The sequence below is a fragment of the Acanthaster planci genome, linkage group LG02 (assembly GCF_054643075.1).
Source record: "Acanthaster planci isolate LZ-2023a linkage group LG02, COTS_SCS, whole genome shotgun sequence".
NCBI classification, from domain to species: domain Eukaryota; kingdom Metazoa; phylum Echinodermata; class Asteroidea; order Valvatida; family Acanthasteridae; genus Acanthaster; species Acanthaster planci.
In genome coordinates this window covers 1,025,507-1,045,828 of record NC_141778.1, presented here as the reverse complement: position 1 = coordinate 1,045,828, position 20,322 = coordinate 1,025,507, and the positions used below count along the sequence as shown (strand labels likewise).

The 20,322-nt window shown below is 40.9% G+C and overlaps 2 protein-coding genes across 6 annotated transcripts in view; one reads left to right on the top strand and one right to left on the bottom strand.

The window, feature by feature from the left end:
* Positions 1-4,383: 4,383 nt before the first annotated feature.
* On the bottom strand, positions 4,384-8,382 carry LOC110985057 (E3 SUMO-protein ligase NSE2-like). The gene is made up of 6 exons (XM_022245774.2): positions 8,275-8,382; positions 7,318-7,494; positions 6,994-7,106; positions 6,549-6,708; positions 5,416-5,602; positions 4,384-5,223 (listed from the first exon to the last, which is right to left on the bottom strand). Exons 2-6 carry the CDS (start codon positions 7,448-7,450, stop codon positions 5,109-5,111), a joined length of 708 nt encoding a protein of 235 aa, XP_022101466.2. The 5' UTR covers positions 7,451-7,494; positions 8,275-8,382; the 3' UTR covers positions 4,384-5,108.
* Positions 8,383-10,799: 2,417 nt separating this feature from the next.
* The window catches only part of LOC110985045 (arf-GAP with SH3 domain, ANK repeat and PH domain-containing protein 1-like), a 47,653-nt gene continuing 38,130 nt past the window's right edge, over positions 10,800-20,322 (top strand). The window contains exons 1-2 of one of the 5 annotated variants that reach the window (XM_087148891.1): positions 10,800-12,133; positions 16,900-16,972. In XM_087148891.1, the coding sequence (XP_087005017.1) occupies positions 12,008-12,133; positions 16,900-16,972 (199 nt within the window). In that variant the 5' untranslated portion in view covers positions 10,800-12,007. The remainder of the gene's footprint in view (positions 12,134-16,899; positions 16,973-20,322) is intronic. The other 4 variants (XM_022245757.2, XM_022245756.2, XM_022245755.2 and 1 more) reach the window with 4 other exon arrangements.

Genomic DNA, 20,322 nt, shown 5'->3' with positions numbered 1-20,322 from the left:
TCACGTGGACCAGGCCAGGAATCGAACCCGGACCACAGAGGTGAAAGGCGAGGAAAGAACCAATATACCAACTTCACTCTCATCTACAGTCATGCTATTTAATAGTGTCACCAAGCATCGACACACAAGCATCAACAACTTGAAAATACCCTCTAAAGATTTCACAGTGGTTTTATCATATTTAAGAGACTCTAACATTTGCCACTGTGTGAAAAACATAGTGATGTTGCTTCCACATTCTTTCAAGAAAATGAATAGTTTTTGCTGTGTATGGGGGCCGCCATCATTCTATTCTCTGCTGCTGTCCATGCGAAAACAAACTGACGGCCGGTCGGGCTGCACAAGCTCACATTTCCACACTCAAATATCACTTTAGATAACTGTGATACATTGAATATCATATTTAGGAGGCTAATTAATACTGTTAAGACCAAATTAATACTGTTAAACCAAATCGAATAAATATACTTGAATAACTTGTCAATGCTTTGCTGATGCACGTTAACGCAAGTGTTGGGAACGTGCCCCGTTTCCACTTTGCTCCATGCCCACATCGCCCCAGCCATGCTTGGTTGTGTTTAGAAACTCTGGTATGAACAGGGCACCTTTTGTACAGGTGGTTACAGTGACAATGAATTTGATAATAAAAATGGAATAATGAAATCAATGATATAGTTTCCCTTATAGTCTTCTATGGACACCCCATACATGTACGTCTTCTCTTCCATATGAATTACTGCTGTACGGTGAGACTAAAACAGTCCCATTTGTGCCTAAAAATGATGATATGCCACCAAATGTTCTCATCGCCAATAGCGACAGTGATTTGTGGCCATCCATCGCTCACCTTGTCAGTCATATTTCACTAACGATTGCTGCCCAGTTTTCTTCCACTTGCACCAAGCGATGTGTCTTTATGATCATGCTTTTTATTTCTCCGTCTTGCTATGTACACAGCATAAGCCCACCTTGAACTGCAACGTAGCTTGCATTTACATACACACACGTTCAGGTACTTGGTATCCGAGTTGACTGGTTTGTGGTCACACATTGTAAAGTGGGTGTATGGGGAGACATTTCATGTGTGCATTCATTAAATACACTAGCAGCCTATGCACACCATTCAGTGCAATAAACATGCTTCCGTCCCAAATGTAACTTTGAAACCAAAAGGTATCAAGCTTCACTTAGTCCGGCCCAGTCCCAGGTACGAAGTACTCAAACGTAAAAGAACAAACATGCCTTGTCTTTTCTTTCAGTTCATTTTTTTTTTATATGATTGATTGCTATTCTATTTTTTATTTATTCCACAAGCACAAAATCCAAAGCCTGTCTGTCCTGCAAATAATTGACAGAATGTTTCTGTACTTGTAACTTGTGTATTTTAAAAACCTGTGAACAGTATCTACAAAAATTGACCTGGCGACTAACTTTTTTCTTCTAGGAGCCAGAGAGGCTCCTCATTTTAATTTTCTCCGTACAGCAATGATTTGAATCCTTTCATCTGCTACCCCAGAACTGTGGGGTTCAATGTCTGTCCTCCAAGACGTATGCATGAGTGGGCTTTATGTGGTCTGGACACAAGACTTGTTTGGGAGTGCTATTAACAACTGTTTCCTGGTCAATACGTCTTGTGCCCTGACAACATATGGGCCTCTCCTGCGGTTTGGTTAGAGGACCATGTTCGTCCATACATGTAGACTTATTGGGTCAGAAACTCTACACGACTGTATTTGAATGGGACGAGGTGGCAACAACTTTAATTGCTGTGCGTGTGTCGAGTGAAAACAGTCGGATTTTGACAGATTTTGAAGTCAGAAATGTCACTGAAGCCCCAACCGTTTGACGTTGGCATTTATGGAAGCCAGTAGGTGGTGATAAAGGTATTTTTGGTGAGTCTTGGGAATTTCTGAGAACTGTTGTCACCTTACTCTATGTACAAGCGTGGAGCGTTAGTATGACGATCCCGTCCAAAATCATACAAAGAGGAATACTAACGCTCTAGTCAGTAGAGCTACCAAAAAACCATCGTGACGGTGACTGCGGTAATGAAGGAGATTTTTTGGTCATGTTGTGTGGACAGATTTTTGGGGAAGATTTGAGTGAAAAGTGCAGTTTTAGACAAAGTGGTACAATTATAGAATACAGGGCCACTTTGTTTGGACTTTTCCACCATCTCCATTCATTTTTGCTGCTTTCTCAAAAATAACTCTTTCGACATCATAGCCACGTATGTCATGTATGTAGACCCATAAACAGGGCCCAACGAATACTCCTCTGTCATATACTGGGCCCCGTCCCGATTCATAGGGATTTCTTTCGAAAAAAATTATCTGGGATATCCAGGGGCACAACTAAACATGCGCTTGATTTTATGAGCTGAAATTGCACTGGTATGTTCACGACTTAGGATGTAAACCATCCGCTAGGTTGTTAATTGTAGACAATTCACGTTTTCCTCATTTGAGGAAAACAATTTTGGTTTTTTTTCCATTTCCCCACTCCGAACGAAGTTTGCCCCACTTGCACAAAAGCGACGGCTGTTTCGTCACTTTTGTGTCACGTTACAGAGAGCGAGCTGCGCTTCTAATGATTTGCCGCAAACAGTGTGCGACTGGACAGGGAACCAGCCAAGGGCATTGCGTATCAGCTACGATACAAAACAGCTGGAATTTTCAATAGGTACTTAGATCGACAGGTACTCTCACAGATCTGAACGAGATCCCTAGGTGCTGAAATCTGGGTGCAAACTAGACAGGCTCTCGTACTGGGTACCATTACTTAACCATATAAAGGAGTCTATGTAATGTACAAGTCGGGTGAAAATTCGTACAGAGTGGGAAAGGGCAAAAAAGGCAACATTTTTTCCTCCAAACGAGGAAAAGGCGTGTTTTCTACAATTAGCGACCTAGTGGATTTATTTACAGTGTAAGTTCGGTCGTACTAATTAACATCAACACAACGTCAACACACCGTCAACACACCCAAATCATGTTCTAAGTTAGCAGAAATGCAATTCAATAGCAATATAATGCCTAACATACAATTTGGCAGACAAAAGTAGGCGACATTTGGGGGGGAAAATGCCGTTTTATTTCACGAAAATAACACCCTCCGCACAACCACGAAAGACGGTAGCCATGCTGCCTCGATCAGACGGACCATACCATTACGCTACAGGGGGTCACCTTCATACAGTAAACCATGGTATGGTACGGTCCAAACGCCATGAGAAGGCAAGATGGCGGCGAACAGCAACGCTGCTCAGACACAATCTTTTTGTGTGAAAAAACTCCCTTGAAATGTAGTCAAATGTAAACTAAGCATATACATTACAATTCAATACGTCTATTTTCTGTTTTCAATGCATTTTGTAAGTGTTGACGCTGATTAGTACGACCCCGTAAGTTAAGTACTTAAACTTAAAGTTGTGAACATACCGGTGCAATTTCAGCTCATAAAATTAAGCCGATGTTTAGTTATGCCCCCGGATAAAGATTTCGAAAGAAATCCCTGTTAATCGGGACAGGGCCCAGTATACGACGGAGGAGTATTCGTTGGGCCCTGTTTAAGGGGCTATGCCTCGCCATGCATGCTAGCCTACTCGATTTGGACTTCTTGCGGCATAGGCCTACGCGGAGTCAATCCCATCAAATGCGACATCGTAGCCATTGATTCTAGGGGGAGGCCCTGTATTCTATAGCTACTTACATAACTTTGCATTTCAACGGGACACCAAACGTTTCAAACGATACGATTCAAGAAAATAAACCAGAAAAATCTCAGCGAAAATTTACCTCTACTCTGCGACGCCATCTTGGTTTCTGGAAAGGATTACCGTTGGTACTTCGGTCATCAGCGGTTTAGAATTACATACAGAGGGACACCAGCGTAAAATGCCGGCTCAATTAGCCACATCTTATTCTTGTGGCTGGTGCTTGGTCTACGTCTGTTGTAAATGCGTAAGTGGGCACGCACAAGCCGAACCGTGTCTACTTCGGGCGTCCAGAGCTACGGCTAAGTCTATTCTATTTGCGTCCCGCGTAATGGAGAAGACCTACCTACATGTAGGCAGGCAATTTGAGTCTGACAGACGCAGCCGCTGAAAGTTGTTTCGGAGCAGCGGCCACACGAGTACAAATTTCGAATTTTTATCAGCAATTTGCTAAATTCTGAATGAACAGCATACACAAAATGTCCTTAATTTATTTTCTGAATGAGTCATCAATGATGTAAGGTTCATGCTTCGATGAATTTCAGTCAACCCCAAATTTAAGTACATTTCAGAAACTTCAGCAATTTTTGCAAAACCCCTTTCATTCCCAATTCTGGAGTATTTTACTCAAACACAAGAAAACAAATTCACTCTTCAAACTATCAAAGTTCTTTTCAAGTTTTGTTTACAGAAACAGTACAAAAACACACAGCTGTCCCAGGAACCTGATTTGATTTATGGTACTGATTCGGAACAAGTCTTTTCATCCTGAACCGTTAAGATCTCAACATAAATAGTTCACTGCCTTTCAACGGCAAGTACACAGGTGGCTTTTCTGGATGACCTTCAGCAGATACCTGTGACCTTGTAGCAGGGCCCTGTGGAAGACCCCTTTACAGTGAACAGGCTACCCTCGTTAAATATGATAATAATACAAAGCACCTGAAAAAGGTTCATTTTGGGACATACAATAAACCTCATCCTCAATACCCTTTCCAACTTGCATACTTAAACTAACATCCTGGGATTTCCTTGTGTCCTCCCTCCTCCAGTCTCACACGCTCTCTGAGCTCCCCTAGCCCATCCCTACCAAAGTAGAGTGTTTTCCAATTTGTATCTGATGTTAATTAAATCAGTTGCTCCCCATTAATCCAAATTCTCTTCTGTATACTCCTCTAGCCAATTTCATGCAGAAAATCCTTAAGATATAGCACCCCTGCTAAATGCTACAATGCAGTGACCATCAACACAGGACTCGGTGGACTGGTTGGTAGGAAGGCCTGTGGATCATTGCACAAACCACAGGTTCAAGTCCCCCTTGGTTATTTTTTATTAGTTCAACTGGTATTTATATTTAAACTCTTCCCTCCCCCAGACAGTCTGTTGGTTGGTCCTAAGATCTGTTTTCTTGTCTGTTCCTGTGCTCAATGAATCTCTTCAGTTGTCGATTGTCCACGAGGTCTGACTTTGTGATAGGAATCTGGTTACCACAACCGGTTACAGGACATCTGGGGAATAAACAAAAAAAAATAAATAAATGGAACTCTAGGTAATTCATTTGTTATTCATGTGAGTTCCAGGTGTTCACATTCAAAGTGAACCTTGTGTCAGAGGTCATACGCATAATGATGTATACCCTGATTGCTGATTATGTTACAGAGAATTGAACAGGGTTCAACACAAGTGATTTCGTCACTTACTTTGCGTTCTTGCGATTCTTCACAATCTGCATGATGGCCGCTCTCTCGTAGTTGTGCTGACAGTGTCGGTTGGTGACTGGGTCCGTCATTTCACACCGTGTGATTGGACACACTGTCGTCACCTCGCACTGTGTCATGATGACATCATCATCACCTTGTGCATTGCTTGTGGTTGGTATACTGTCCCCTGTATCAGCATTAAGACAAATATTCGGCTCAGACACTGTGGAGGTACAGTTGAAATGATGTTGGTTTGAATTTGTGATCAAGACCCCTGAACCACTTCATGCTGGGGCATTTTTCAATGTTGATGATGCTGGGCCAGCATAATTATCATTTTTTCCGTTTTCAAAATTCTACAAAAAATCATCCTTTCATTTAACAGACGTTTATAGCCGCACGAAATAATCTTTAGGCACTACTCTAAGTTGACAGGTGACCTTCATTTACCCGAGTATTTCAGCCAGGCCTGCAGCCTTGTAAAAAGAGCCCAGATTGTGCGGTGTTATATAACTTTCTTTTGTTCACGAACCTGGCTCAGTGCACTGCTGACCTCTTTTCAATAGCGGCCAGATTAGCATGCAGCGATGCTGTGTGGCTCGTCGCTGCGGTGGTGGAGCGCTTTTGTCCCCAGTGGTAATCTGCTCGCTCTCAATGCCCCAAACCCTGGTATACGGTTTCAAAACAAGGCTGGATTATCGCCACTTTTGAGAGTGAAAAATGTTGATAATGCCCAGCAGCCTGGTCTTTTGTTCGGAGCGCGGTCTTTTGTTACAGGGCCCTGTTTCCTTTGTCCGAGTTCGGAGACCCCGGCCACGCATATAAAGCATACGTCTCTGATTCCGGAGTCCCCGGCAGGAAGTGGTTAAGACTACTGAGACCGTAGTCACCTACAAGGCCATCCCAAGGCCTACACAAGATCTCTGGTCTGAATTCAAGTCAAAAATTTTACTTTGTCACTGTCCATGATGTCACTTGTGTCTAGGCTTCTGACTGGTGTTGTGTCTGGTTTTGTGTCTGGGTCTTGAGATGGTCTTGTTTCTAGGCCTTGTAATGGTTTCGACAAAAACTGCTTAAAAATCTCTACTACTTCAAAAAAACAAGACAGCAAAGCAAACATCCACTGAACCCACCAGCATTTCTGTATTGCCACATCTTCTGTATGAGTTCATCCATCTTGCTGTGTCTGCCCAACTGCCCATCGTCATCCTTTTTCTGAATGTCTGCAACTGCCTGTCTCACAAGTTGTGACACTTCAACCTTCATCTGCTCCTCGATGCCTAACCTTTGAATCTGAGAGAAAATACAAATAAATTTGAACGCTTAGAGTTTGGCCTGGGAACTACAACAATTCGGTGAGAACAGGATTTAATGAGTGAAACAAAGGTTAAAGCCAAAAGAGCACTGGAAGAAACTGCAAATGAGTGGGTTACTTCGTCGGAACAGAATACTCAATTTTTGATCTGAAGTTCACTCCACCGATGAAAACTGTCTTCAGTAACAATATTTCAGGCCTGCAATAAGCCAACAAGAATGACATTCTGAGTTTAGGTGACTTGTCCTCTTGGCTCGCCATACCTGACCCTTGACTTGCTTGACTGCTTTGACATACTGATGCAGATCTTGCTCCATGGAGGCATATTCTTCCATCATTTTTTTCAAGTCTTCCAGCTGAGTCTCTGTTCCATCTCCTGCAGACACATAATTATAGGCACAAAGCCAAAAACAGAAGTTACAAAAAGAATGATCAGTTTCTTACGTAGGTGATTACACTTCACTAGTATAACTCTGGCAAAACCAAGTCTTTATTAAGACACTCTGGGTCAACAAAATAATCAAAGAGAAACAATGACAGTTTTGCATTTTGGGTTCTTCTTGTATGTCTGGCAAGATGTTACCAACCTTCCGTTGCTGTTTCGGCAAGATCGAGCGATACTTCAATGATGTCCTCCATTCCGATGGTGATGTAAGACTGGACTTTGTCCACACTCCGAAGAGCACCATCAACCATTCCCAGATTGGCTATTCCTGACATTTTCTCTTGGTCACATCAAGTTGTGGTTATTATTAATGTAAGATCTGTGCAAAGAAAGAAAGTGTACTGCCAGCACCAGCTAAATTGCTGTAAATGTCATTTAACCAGCTACATGTAGACAGCACTCTCTTTGATGTGTACATGCCAATGGGCCTACATCATGCCAGACATGTGGCCTAGTGAAATGTGTGTATCTTGTAAGAGAGAAATTTCCCTAACTGGGTTTGAATCAGAGCTAGCAACTTTTATTTTCATCCCCCAAAATAAGAATATTGCTATTTCATGTTGATTTCAACATTTAGTTGCAAACTGTTACATTTTTCTTTTTCTGATTTTTGGGTCTGGAGGATTTTTATAAAATTGTAAAATGGTTGGAGTCCCATAGAATTAGCCTGCATATATGATACAGTCTGAGCGTAAGTAGTGAGCATTCTGGCAAAATTTCTGCTCATAAAACATAAAATCAAGTGTTTCCTATATTCCAAGACAATACCGACCAGAACTGTAGGACTGGGTTAGCTGTCCTGCCCCTGGCCAAATCTTGGAACTTGGAAACGGTATGGCCATTGACAGGTGTCCCAACAATTTCGTCCAGGATTGTAGCTAGTTGAGCGGATATATTTACTGATTAAATATGAGGCCTAAGCACGGTTAACGTAACTAACAATACACTGACGAGGGGACAATTACTTAGAAAGCAGCAGCACACTTTATCCACTGTCGCTCGTGCATGCGCTAATTCAGATTCTGGTACCTGTAAAAAAAAGATGGACCTTAAAAATGTTCTTATAAAAAAATAGCGTTATTACAAACAACTAACTAACCATCCCTTCTACTTCTAGGAGAAGTCAAGTCTTAAACACAACTCAGACAGTCAGGGCAGTCGCCAAATTGTAAGTCACTAAATTTGCGCAAAAATATCTGTTGACAGAAGAGGGCGCTATCAAAGAATTGTGCGCGGAAGTGGTGCGGAACCATATGCGCGGAACGAACGACGCTAGCGTACCGTGGCCGCTTCTGTTTTTTTATTGCACAACATTTTGGGGGAAGAGTTTGTATACAACCAGGACTCTGTTTAGGAATGTGAAAACGAATAAAACCCAGGAATTTCGGGTCCCCAAAATTAGCTCTAAAAAGCAGGAAATTTATCTTGAGAGTCGATTCTTTCCTACGGGAAAACGGTCACTATCTTGCTGGTTGCGGGAGTCGCCTCGTGGGTACTTCCTCTGTTAAAATTTCGGACTTCAATTTCATTTTGAAAAAAAAATCTTCCAAATCTGCAAACTAGAAAAACGAATGAATTTCTTGCAATTAAGTAAGATCCAAATTAAAACAAATATTTATAAAGAAGAAAGAAATTTTTGAAACGACCAAAAACTTGAGCTTTATTGGGATGCTAGCCTTTCCGTTCCAAGAATATGTAAATGTAAATTTGTCTGGCCGCTCCGTCCTCATGCACCTTTGGATATTTCCTTAGATCTTTGAAATTTGGGCATGACCTTATGAACTTGGGAATTTGCATCCAAAAATTCCTGTTATTTTGGGATTTTTGTAAACTTGACTTTCAAATAATTTATTGTGTTCTTCTTATTCATCTCTTCCAAGAAAACAATTTGAGTATTTCTTTAAAGTATCTCTGTGAAAAGGTGCGAATTTTATTTATTTTATGTATAGGAACTTTGCTGTTTATTTTGAGATCTTAAAACTGCATGCGGCACGGATATCGCAGGAAAGTATGGTCTGCGCAAGTAGAAAAATTATGACTTGAAGCGGTCGGGCCAGTTTTCGCAACTTCTACACAAGTCTTCTACTCACTACACTTGTTAAAGTCAAACTCGTTACATTGTACGCCTTGCTAGTGACGGCTTTTGTCAATGTTTTATCGAAGGGATTGATTTTACTTTCATCCGAAGAATCCTAATCCATTAAAATAATTATGTGCAGAACTGAGAGGCCCAGAATTAGTCCGATTCTCTCCTTCATTAGGCTCAAAATAACGGATTGTAACCAGGTACTAGCGTTTTATGTAAATGGTATCCTTTTCAGTCATTTATTTTTCTTGTCATGTTAATTGTTTTAAAAAAATCGTAATAATCACAGGATGTTTTAAAATTGTATTCAGATGTCTTTGAATCCCTTATTTATCTTTGTAAGACCATGTGCACTTCAGTATGGCTGTCAGACGATTTCAGTACGTGTAACCTATCCCGTCGTCACAGGGAACGATGTAGCTCAATGTTTAGCTACATGGCGGTTCAGTGAAATGAGGTTGTGGAAGTACAAGTAAACCGGCCTAGATGAATAGCGGACTGCCACTATACCAGGTCCTGTACCAATGTCTCCCATGAGTTGGCTGGGATTTATAGCCTGCAAGTCACCCATAAGAACATCCTGGTAGCGGAGTCTTGGACGGCCGCGGGGGCGAGAAGCGTAAGCCAGCTCCCTATCGAAAATATTTTTAGGCAGGCGACCGTCACTTGTCTACAGACGTGTCCAGACCAGCGGAGACGGCGAGCCAACATCAGTGTGAATATATCGCTAGTGCCCGTGAACTCCAAGATGGCAAGGTTGGAAACACGGTCCTGCCAAGAAATGCCAAGTATTCGGCGTAGGCAGCGGAAATGAAGGCATTCAGGCGGCGCTGCTGGCGACGATAGGTTGACCATGTTTCACTGCAGTGAACCAGTACATGAACACTCAGCACACCTGACTCGAACTTACACGGAACTTAAGAGTGACTGAATGTCCCAGACTCGAGCTAGAAGTCAGCCAAAGGTGGCCGCGGCAGCCCTACCAATTCTTAAGTCAAGTTCTGCATCCAAAAAGTTGGTGCTGGCATGGTGCTGGTAACTGCAGAGCCCAGATACTGGAATTTGTCGATTAAGCTGAGATCTGTGCCACTGACTGTGATATTGGGCGGGGGAGTAAGGCCTTGTGTTAGAGCTACCGTCTTGCTGAGGCTGATTTTCAACTTCATACCAAAGTCTAGGCAAGCGGCGCTGGCATAGGAGTTACAGTGATCTTGAAGTTCAGCCGTCACGGTAGAGTGAGCAACTGTGGCTGAGTCATCCGCATACAAGAGTTCTCGTACAAGGACTTGGCACGAAGACGGGACAAATGGAAGAGGTTTCCAGAGCTGCGAGTGTAGCAGGATATCAGATGGAACAGGAAATGCGCGATATACATGTAATAGGGCGGAGACAGGGTAGGAGCACGGGAGCGAGCACACAGCTCTCGGCTTGACGCCTCGAGCAGATCTTGAGCCATTAAACTGGACTGTGGAAGCTCATCAAAATAAACAGCCATCTATGAGGGCAGCCCCTACCCCCAGAACTATGGGGTCCGACATCCGCCCTGCTCCCACAGTTCCGGGTGTTGGCAGCCCCAGTGCTTTAGGATGGTGAACAAGATCGAGTGACTCACACTGTCAAATGTCTTTGTTAGATCGAACAAGACGACAAGCAAGGGTTGGCGCTGTTCGACACACTTCTCCTGAAGTTGTCTTACGGAGAGGACCACGTCAGTAGTAGCAGCCTGGGAACGACACTACAACCAGTGTCCAGACAGAAGGATGTGGCAGCCCCTGCTGCCGAGCTGTCAGAAGTGGACTACTGTTTGTCTGACCTCTACCCTTTGTTTGACGTGTCTGGCTTGGGTGGCCTTGCTAGCATAGCTCGCAGGGTCACTGAAGTGCACAAATTCCTCCACCGTGATGAGGTAGCAGTCTAGGGAGAAGGAGGATTTTAATAAAACACCGTAATAGTAATAATATTGAGAGATCTTGAGATTTCCTTGTAATTTTACTATAATAATCTTGGGATTTTCAAATTTGATGAGTAGCCACGGTGGCACTGCAGACATTCTGGTAACTTCGTTTCAGCTGTTTGCTGACGTTTAAGCTTGTTCCACCACTGTTCGTACTCTATGGTTTCACTCAGGCTATTCACTGCTCATTGATTGAATCAACTCAGAGAGTCGAAATAGGACACTGTGCACTTCTTCCGTAAAACGGATCTTTCCGTCCGCAAATTTAACTTTCACTTTTCTGTCGATGTGTACCACTCCCGTTGAAGCCATGATCTAATTGAAGAATTTTACTCTGTGTTGTAACGTTTCTTTTTATCTCCTTTACTCCAGTCGTAAAGTATCCTGGGTCTTCATTTAGTCACAAAAATAATGGTTCGATCATAGTACACGAAGTTTTATCATAGATTCACCCAAGAGAGGGCGGTATGACATATTCACAGTAAATTATTTTTATCAAGTCTGGTAACTGTAGTAAGCAAAGCCTTTTGTAAGCAAAACCTGTCGGATGTGATGCGGTTCCCTACTATCAGCACACTTTGTATTATGATTTGAAACAACATTGTTACTGCTCATAATCACGGCGTAGTTAGTTGTAGAGGCCAGGATGCATGATCTGACGTGTGGTTTGTTGATCATTTCCGCTTGCCCATACGCCTCTGCTTGTTAAAAAGTGTGGACTATTTCTTCTTTGTACACATTGAAACACCCTGCCAGCATTGAAAGCTGACAGAGAGTGTCCGCTACAACAAAATGCCGGAATTAATCAGCGTTTTGGAGTTCGTAAACGAGACAAATGAAGACCTTAATTCGCCGACGACTTCCAATTTTGTGGTGAAAATGGGTGCTTGCCGTAACGTTGTCACCCAACTGGAAGAGGTATGTTGAATGATGGTCACGGTCCAACGAATACATTAAAGTTAAACAAAGATGGAATGCGTGTCCAAATTCTTTGCGGAGTGTGGAACGTGTGAAAAGTATTTTCAAAACAAAATCTATATTAGCCCTAGCATGCCTAGGCTAAATTCTGTTAATTTTTATTTGGTTTAAATTAATTTGGTTTTGCGATAAGTTGAGACTTTTTTTTCAGTCACTGTCAGTGTTTGTATTTGTGTAATAGCGTTTCTCACTGGTAGTGGTATTTGGATGTAGTCATTGAGGATATTAACAAAGGCAAGAGTTCCATATACGGACAACACTTGATGCCTCTGTGCACAAACCTATGAGACTTCCCTGAAAAAAGTGTTTTCTAAGTTAGGCCCAATGTTTAGGAATGTTCCAAACTAAATTTCACTTAATAATACTGTAGGACATGTTATCCTTTCTGATGGCTCTTATAACATTTTAAGGGGAAATAAGTATTGTCCATATATGGAACTCATTCCAATGAATCACGTGTACATGTAATTACCTGATATGCTTGGTTTTTCAAAACTGAAAAAATGAGTTCCATAAAAAGAAATACCGGTATTTAAGCCAAAAAGGGACTTGTACAGAGGCTGAATAAAGATATTATTATCTTGAAGGGATTTGCAAGTTGTTTGTATTTTTTATTGTTATATTTTTATTTCAATATCCCAAAGGTTTTGAAAAGTGAAATGTGCAAATCTTTTGGTCTTTGCCATTATGGATTAGGGATATGCACTGATATGGTACCTGTATATTTATCATATTTATGATGACAGGAATATTGCATTCTGTCCTGCCTGTCTGAATTGAAAAACTGAGTAAAAAAACAAATATTGTTAAATTGATACCACCAATGTGGTACCAAAATTTAGAAATTTTAAGTGAGGATAGAAATTAGTTGTCTGTAAATATGTCAGTTTTCAATGAAGAACAAGACTTTTTATGTACAGGTATGACTTGAAGCTTTATGTAGTTTGCCTTGAATGAATGTTTAACTTACATTTACACATTGTGCCTGAATTTCAACAAATATGGATTGCCTTGAGACATCTATTTTTGGTTTTGTGTTACACGTAGATTTGATTGATTATACTATGGAGAAATAAAAAGTGTAATTTTTATTCCTATGTGATTATACCATTTAGACCACATTGCACAAACAAGTTACACAAGGCAGACCACAAATGTTTGTTTATCGTCTCCAAAATGTGCAAATGACTTGATTCCCTGATATGCCACCCAGGGGATTTGAATGTCCACTGCTATGACTCATCAATGCAAAGGTGTCTGTTTGGAGTTCTGGGATGTTTGTGGTGAGGGGATACCATTCAAAGCACTCCAGGTATTGTAATGTATGAAAGTGTTGCCATAGTTTGGTCTGAAGCAAGGACCCTGTGGTCTAGAGTGATACTGGTGTACCAGCATTTGGAAAAAAATTGTGATGGTCTTCCTTGTGTCACAGTGTGGTAAAAAACAGATATATGACTGCTTTTAAAAACGTAAAAAGTGCAAAGTTAGAGAATTAAAGGTGACACTGTACCGGTATATCATAAATGATATTCAATTCAATTCAATTTGGCATTTATTTTCACATTGACATCCTTGATAACAATTCATACAACAATTTATTTACAGTATATATATTTAAGTGTACATGTACAATGTACATACATGTATCTAACGATGTCAACATGAAGGAAAAAGGTGAAGCCGAGCTTTTGTACCTTTCCCTGGACAAAACAAAGCAAGACAAAACAAAATTTAATCAACTACACATATTATAATCATTACGATTATAGTCAAGACTGAATTAAAATGGATTTTAATGAAATATAATTTGAAATGTTCATTTCCCAATCTCAAGCACACATGTTAAAACCTTGTTGATGTGATTTATCATAGGCACAGATTGAATTCTACTCAAAAGGACATGCCTGATATAACGTCAACACGCACACTCCGAATAACAACAGCTCGTCAGAAGCAAGTCTTACATAAAAAAAGAAAAGGACAAAAATAACAAAAGGTGTAAATATTGTCTTAGTCCCCAGATGTTTTTCAGCCATGATCGTTCCAGCAGTAATCATAACTAGTTATCCTAACCCTTATGTGACCTGTTGGAGCAATTTTCCTGCCTAGTGACTCATTATTGTAAGTGACAACATATGTGGTAAATATGTCTGAAATCTTTTTATAGCTGGCCGTCAGTTTTTTCGTGTCAATCAAGCAGTGCAGCCTATGGTTGTTTGGACGACTCAGTAAATCCCTAACAGCAGTTTATTCTGACAACACGTGTTGATGTGAGCACCTATCACATACATGTACATTGTACAGTAGTCATTGATAACTGCCCATTACCCCTACAGTCCCACATCCTCCAATTTCAATCTGATTTTTTCAAATCTTTAATTTTGTTAAAAGGTCTGGCAGGATTATAAAAATACATTTAGGTCTTGAAATGGACAGAGTAAAATATTAAATTTTGGGGTTGTAAACAAAATTTGATATAATTCCCGACAGTTATTTTTACGTCATAATTGTACAGTAGAGTTTGGTACACATTCTTTGTGCATGCATGTACATGTATAGGAGGTTCATAGGATTGTCATATGATTCTGTTTTCTTTTTGTTATGAAGAATTGCAAGTACAGTAGTGGTACATGTGGACTACACTGTACTCTGGTATCTACCAGTGTATGGTATTACATTGTACCTGTATTTACCCCAATACCCCCCAAAAAAGTCAGTTTTAATTTTTACATGAATGACTACATCTGTGGAAGAGGTTCTGATTACATGTGGAAATGGCTACATTGATTATTTGGCTCAACAATTTACACGTAGACGTGTATTGTTAGTAAACTGTTTTCCTGTATCTTACAGTTTCCTAATTGGGGTTTCCCACAAACACTGTACTTCACAATCAGGACAATAGCGACGTGATATGCAGTATGATCTACATGTAAGTGTACCTTATGAGTCACACAACTAACAAAGCCAGACACACTTTGGCCCTTGAGGTGGCAGATTGGATAGGCCTACCCTACATGTAGAAGGGACCATTTCCAAACATGTGTTGAGTCACATCTGGAATGGGGTCATTTCATTGTCTGCTGTTCCCACATGCTCTACCCTACCGTATCCTGCTCTGCCCCATAGAGGACAGGCAATTCTGAGAATAATTAGAAGTGGGGATAGCTGTGAAATCATTGGATAAATTGGATAGGAAATTTTGGGAGTGATACAGGAAGAGACTTTTGTGATTGGTGTTGGATGAAATCATGTGCACAATGAACCGTAAATTGTCACGATTGGTTACATGTGATTGTATAAAGAGGATGACTGCATCCTCACTTGTAGATTTGTAAAAGGACAGATAGGCCATTCAAAGTTTATACACTAAAACATGTACATGTAGGTATGCACAGGTACATGTATGCACTAACAATACATGTACATGTATGTGTACTGTATTAAGGCATGGCTACACTACGGGTACCCCCAGAATTGTTGGGTTTGTTGGAGTGTGACAGACAATGAATCCCACAGTTCTTGGGGTACACTACCGGTACATTTACGTGTTAACATTTGGGAAAGCATCACGACCGAAGTACAAAGTGTAACACACCTTCAATGATGATCATTCAACTTGTCTGTAATGCAGTAACACATGTACATGTATGCACCCCTTCTCAAAATATTTTTACAAATATTCAGTTGAAACAAGGACACCACTTTGTAATGCAAACAATTATGTATGGTATCATAAACCCTATAATCTTGAACACTGCAGAGTAGTAATTTAATCCAGATGAAAACGAACAGGAAATTGCTTGTCAATTTAATTAAAGCTCCCATCCATGCAGAGCATGTACATGTACGCACATGTGTTGGTACAGACAAGACTGCAGATGTGTACCTCAATATTCCATGTTCAGTGAGAGACTGTTTGCCAGCCTTTATTAAATTATTGGTTTTTTTCCTTTTTAGGTGACAGAAGTGCTTCCTTTTGTGATTGTGTTGTAGTGAAATGCAAACTATGTAATCTACTTCTGAAGTGTAACTTTTTTTTTTAATTGTTGACTTAAAATTGCATTTATTTTCTTAGTGTTGTACAGTGTCGCTTTTTAATTTTGTTTTTGACCTTGGATGTGTTATCATGGGCCCATCAGTCGCAGGGTCAGCAAACAGTCTCAAATGTCTTCCATTCTGTTCAAGTAAGGTCGTGATTTGTAATCAGCAAATATCCAAGAGAAAGTTGACTTTAAACCTAAGCCCCCCCCAGCGGTTGACTTTGTAAAGTGATCCCTGTTTTGTAACTTAGTAGGTTTCCACAAGGTCAGGCAGCCAGGGTTCATGAGACCAAGTCTAAAAGGAAAACTTTTCTCTGACTACATTCACCTGTACTGTTTTCCCACTCCCAATTCATTTTTTTAATAAATTTTTAAAACTCTGTTTTATTATTGTGTTTTACATTATTTTAAAAATTGTGCATTGCAGTTGGTGCTTTTTGTAAAGGTAATAAATTGTGGAAGAATGTTTTTCTGTTTACCATTTGGTCAAGGTTTTGTGCAGTAATGGCTTTTGTGAAGCACAATTTGGTGGGATTTTGTTTATCATTGATTTGTTGTTTTTCATATATCTGTTGGAGGGGATGTAACCGCTTGAGATTTTTGGAATCCAGGGTAAAATCAAACAAACTTTTCATTAAAAAATTTTTTTTTCTCTTATCTCAGACGTTGGACTCTGACAGAAGTGGCCTCGGAAAGATGAGGAAGTCAGTCAAGAACATCTACAACACTGGAAACAGTAAGCAATAATAATAATTTATTTATTTTGCATTGCATTAAGAATGCATAAAGCGCAACGTTTCAACAGACTTTAAAAAATCATTAAACAACATTAAAATTACGTTTTCTTAAATAACATGCAGTTAACACACAGTTAAAGAATTCCATACCAGTACATGTGGACATGTGCCAGTACATTCTTCCTGGTTGTCAATATTGATCTTCTACAGCACCGGAAACAGCAGGTAATCTGAAACACAATACAGTCTACCACACTACCCCATACATATACACTTTTTATATTGGTCAGGATCCTCTACAACACTGGAAGTCGGCTGATGATTTAAATATACATGTACTCAGTTTACACGTGTACACTCTTTCTGGTGGGTCAAGAATATTTCAAATCATCGGAAAAAGTGAGAGACCAAAATGTACACAAACCTATCGGTACCACATCCTGGCCACATTATGTGCTGTTTGTTTTAAAAAAAAAAAAGAAAAAAGTTGCAAGTGATGGAGATTCCATTTAAAACATGAAACCTGTGAGATCAAGACAGAATTGATGTGTACTGGTACACGTATGTCTCATATTTATTTTTACTTGATAAGCCTCTGGTGAAATTTATAGTACATGTACTGTACCAGTACATGTATGTATTTGGTCGACATCTGGTATGAAAAATATCTTGAGCATTCTCTTGAGTGTACATTTATCACCAGTAGGTGTGTGCATTGAGTGGAGTAAACCTTTGTTCCCATGTGATGTGCACTTTTCAGTATGTATACTTTGTATCAATTAGAGCTACCTCTAGGTACAGGTACATCATGTACATGTAGGTCATTTTTAAGCTCATTGAACTGCAACACGAATTCCACTTGTTGCAGACAACCAATGACAAAAAGCCTTTTGCGAATTAACTTTGATCCAAATCTGGTACACAGAGTTCTTTAAATTCACATGAACATAACTTGAATTCTCCTTACTAAAACCACTGTTGCTATACCTCGTGATTCGGGGCATGGTTTTGCTTAGTTACATAAGAGACGCCTTGCAACAATACACTGTTCTCAATGGATAAGAAGGGCACAAAGGAACCAGTCCATTCCAGAGATGGTGGTTGCTATGCAAAAGCTTGCCCCGAATCACGAGGTATAGCAACAGTGTCTTTGGTCTGGGGAATTGGAATCATTACATGTGTGTTTATGTGCAGTCAGATACATGTAACTCAGTGTGCCAGATTTTATTCAAATTTAATTCACAAAGGGCTTATTGACTGGATGTAATTTACGACTGTGTTTCACCCCAGCGGTACTGTTATGAGTGTTATGCATTTTGCATTGTCATTATCCTAATACAATGCACATGTATACAAGACAGGCTTTCCCATCATTATTTGCTGTAGGCTTTTAAATTGAACCTTGAGAAAAGTGCAATGATATAGTACATGTGCATGTACACGTATGCCACCTGCTTGCACATGTACCGGTACATGTACTAGTAGGTTTCCTGTTGGATATATCACTGGTACTCTACCCATCACTGGTACTCTAACCCCGGTATGTGCAGGTCTGTTATACAAATACATAAATACATTTAGCAAAGATGCTTGAAGCAATGCATCTTGGAACAACATAGCACATCACTGATTTGGTTTGTTTGGTTGCATTTCTGTTATTGTTGGTTTTTATTTTGACGAATATTTTTTAAAGCATACAGTACCTTTACATGCTGTTTAGGACGCCACATACCAGTAATTTACATGTAATTTGTGTTCTCAAACAATACGGTTCCCAGGAGCCTGTCTCCGGGGAACCCCCTTTGGGCCAGAGGGGTGAGAGCGTTCCTGATACCAGCGGAGTTGCTTATGCTTCGCGTGCGGCTTTAGCCCATTCCCAACAACAGCTGCACCCCAACCAATCAGACGGTGCACACGTCACTCTGGCTGGTTGTTTTGGCGCGTTCGCCACACTTCTCCTCTTTCGCCGAGCGTGTACAATTTGTAATAAAAAAACCCACCCACCCTCCGCACTGGAGGTGGGTCCCACCTTGTTTTATTTGCATGCACTGGCAGAAAATGCCGGGCCAGTCCTAGGGGCGGCAGCAGGGCTCCTGGCCGCTCATCATTGGCTGCTCAAACAGCACGCATACAGGCACCGGCAGGGCTCCCTTCAAGAGTAGCATTTGGGCATTCAAGATGACAGGAAGGGGTGCTGGGTCCCTCTGATAGGCCTGGGTGGGCAGATCCTGAGGCCTGAGATCCCTTCAGGGTTAAACCTCCTGGCCGCTGACCATAGGCTGCACAAGTTATGTCCTGTTCTGGGCATAAAAGCCCCAGTCGCGGGGTGGCCTCTCCCCCCCCCCCCCCGGGCCCCCCGTACCTTGGGGGGTTGGGATGGGGGCAAACATTCTGGCGACTTGCTGCACACACAGTCTCTCGGTTACTGGCCACCAGTAAAAGGTCTGGCATCTCTTGCCCGTTATCTATGTGTTAAAGTTTCGGCATCTCTTGCCCGTTACACATGCATTACAAGATCCGGCGTTTCTTGCCCGTTACTTTGCGTTGTTAAACCCGGCGTCTCTTGCTCATGACGCTATGGAGAAGTTTTCCATTATAGTGGTGCTACGTTGTCAGCACTAAGCACTTTGCTAATAGCTACATGTATTATTGTTGCCTTTACTTGTGTATCATTCAAGGTGTTTCTGGGGCCCCATAGCAATTCCTGTAAATCCAGAACATTTGTATTTGTTGTTTCAAGTTGCGGCTGGAATAAACGCTTGGGGAAGAAGGCTGAAGCATACCCAAAATCTGTGTTCCCGTGTCCTCTCATCTTCTCTGGGCCAATAACAGATTGTTTTGTTATACTGGTACATGTCAAATTAGTTCAAGAGTCGAATGGCTTTACGCCGTGGAGTTAAGCGGCACTACATTTTTTCAGAATTGTAAAAGGAATACATTGTATACATTACATTATACATTATATTGGTACATGTGTATGAGTATACTGGAGGTGGAAAATTGAATACAGTACAGCAGAAATGTACATACTGCAGGTACTTTGTGATCCTTTGTTTGAACATACGGGGTACATGTACATTGTATAAATGTGGAATGTGGGTCATACATTTTAATACCAAGGCACCCCCCCCAAAAAAAATTCATGCTTGCTGTGTTCTTACTAACATACACCCTACCTGTGTTTTAATGGTGCAACCTGAAAGTTTTCAGGGGGCAAAATTTAGGCAAATGTAAAAATTGGGGAAAAAGCCTCCATTGTAGGGTAGTTTGAATGTTTTGATGAAAGGTTTAGTGGACTTGTACATGTACATGTATCTACATTTATGTACATATGTACATGTACATCTAC